General features: G+C 38.2%; 1 protein-coding gene across 1 annotated transcript in view; it reads left to right on the top strand.

Moving 5' to 3' along the window:
• LOC107469319 (uncharacterized) overlaps positions 1-655 on the top strand; it is a 3,919-nt gene extending 3,264 nt beyond the window's left edge. Inside the window, exon 3 of the mRNA XM_052254866.1 lies at positions 1-655. This exon is cut by the window's left edge and continues 11 nt beyond it. Within this exon, the coding sequence (XP_052110826.1) occupies positions 1-580 (580 nt within the window). The 3' untranslated portion in view covers positions 581-655.
• The last annotated feature ends 332 nt before the right edge of the window (positions 656-987 follow it).

Genomic DNA, 987 nt, shown 5'->3' with positions numbered 1-987 from the left:
AACTGAAAAACACTTCCCTTCAAGAATCTCTCTACAACTCACACCAACTCTACAAACCCAAGTATTAAGTGTCTCTGTTGGAAAATCCTCAGATAATCCAACAAGAGAAATTGGTACGGAAAAAAACATAGAAGCCTCATTTGACCCACCAAATCCCTTGGGGCTCAAGGTATCCGCCGGCGAATCCATGACCGTTAGTTTAAAGCCATGGAAATTCGAGGAATCCATTTACGGCTATAGCGCCAATTTAAATTGGTTCCTTCACGATAGCATGGATGGTAAGGAGGTTTTTTCGTCCAAGCCTTCCAAATTGGCTCTGATTAACCCTAAGTCATGGTTCAAGAACCGGTACTCTAGAGCTTATAGACCGTTCACTAGGCAAGGAGGTGTTATTTTTGCTGGTGATGAATATGGAGATAAAGTGTTATGGAAAGTGGAGAAAGATGCTATTGGGAAAACTATGGAGTGGGAGATAAGGGGTTGGATTTGGTTAACTTATTGGCCTAACAAGCACAAAACTTTCTACAATGAAACTAGGAGGTTTGAGTTTGGAGAAATAGTCCATCTCCATGTTGCTTAGCTTTAGCGAATATATGATTTCTTCAATTTAATTTGTATTGATATATAGAAACTAACGAGATTCACTAGTTTGGATGGGGACACAGTGAAACAAGTGTATTATTATCATTATTTGAAAAATGTTGTAATAAGTATGATTCCTCTATTTCAATAAATGACAAACGTCACAATTATTAGGTGTTAATGTTCAAATTTGTCTCTGAAAGATCACGCGATCTTCATTTTCGTCCCCGAATGATTTTTTTTAATCAAATTAGTCCTTGAAAGATAAACTGTTAGTCAAATTAGTCCTTCTGTCAATTGGCTGATGACGTATCACGTTAAGTACCACGTGGCATGATGATGTGACACGCCACGTGGCAGGTCAGTAACACGTAGCACGCCACTTATCACTTGACATATAAAAAA

The sequence above is a fragment of the Arachis duranensis genome, chromosome 10, assembly GCF_000817695.3.
Source record: "Arachis duranensis cultivar V14167 chromosome 10, aradu.V14167.gnm2.J7QH, whole genome shotgun sequence".
Lineage (NCBI taxonomy): Eukaryota > Viridiplantae > Streptophyta > Magnoliopsida > Fabales > Fabaceae > Arachis > Arachis duranensis.
This window is presented reverse-complemented; position numbering and strand designations above follow the sequence as displayed.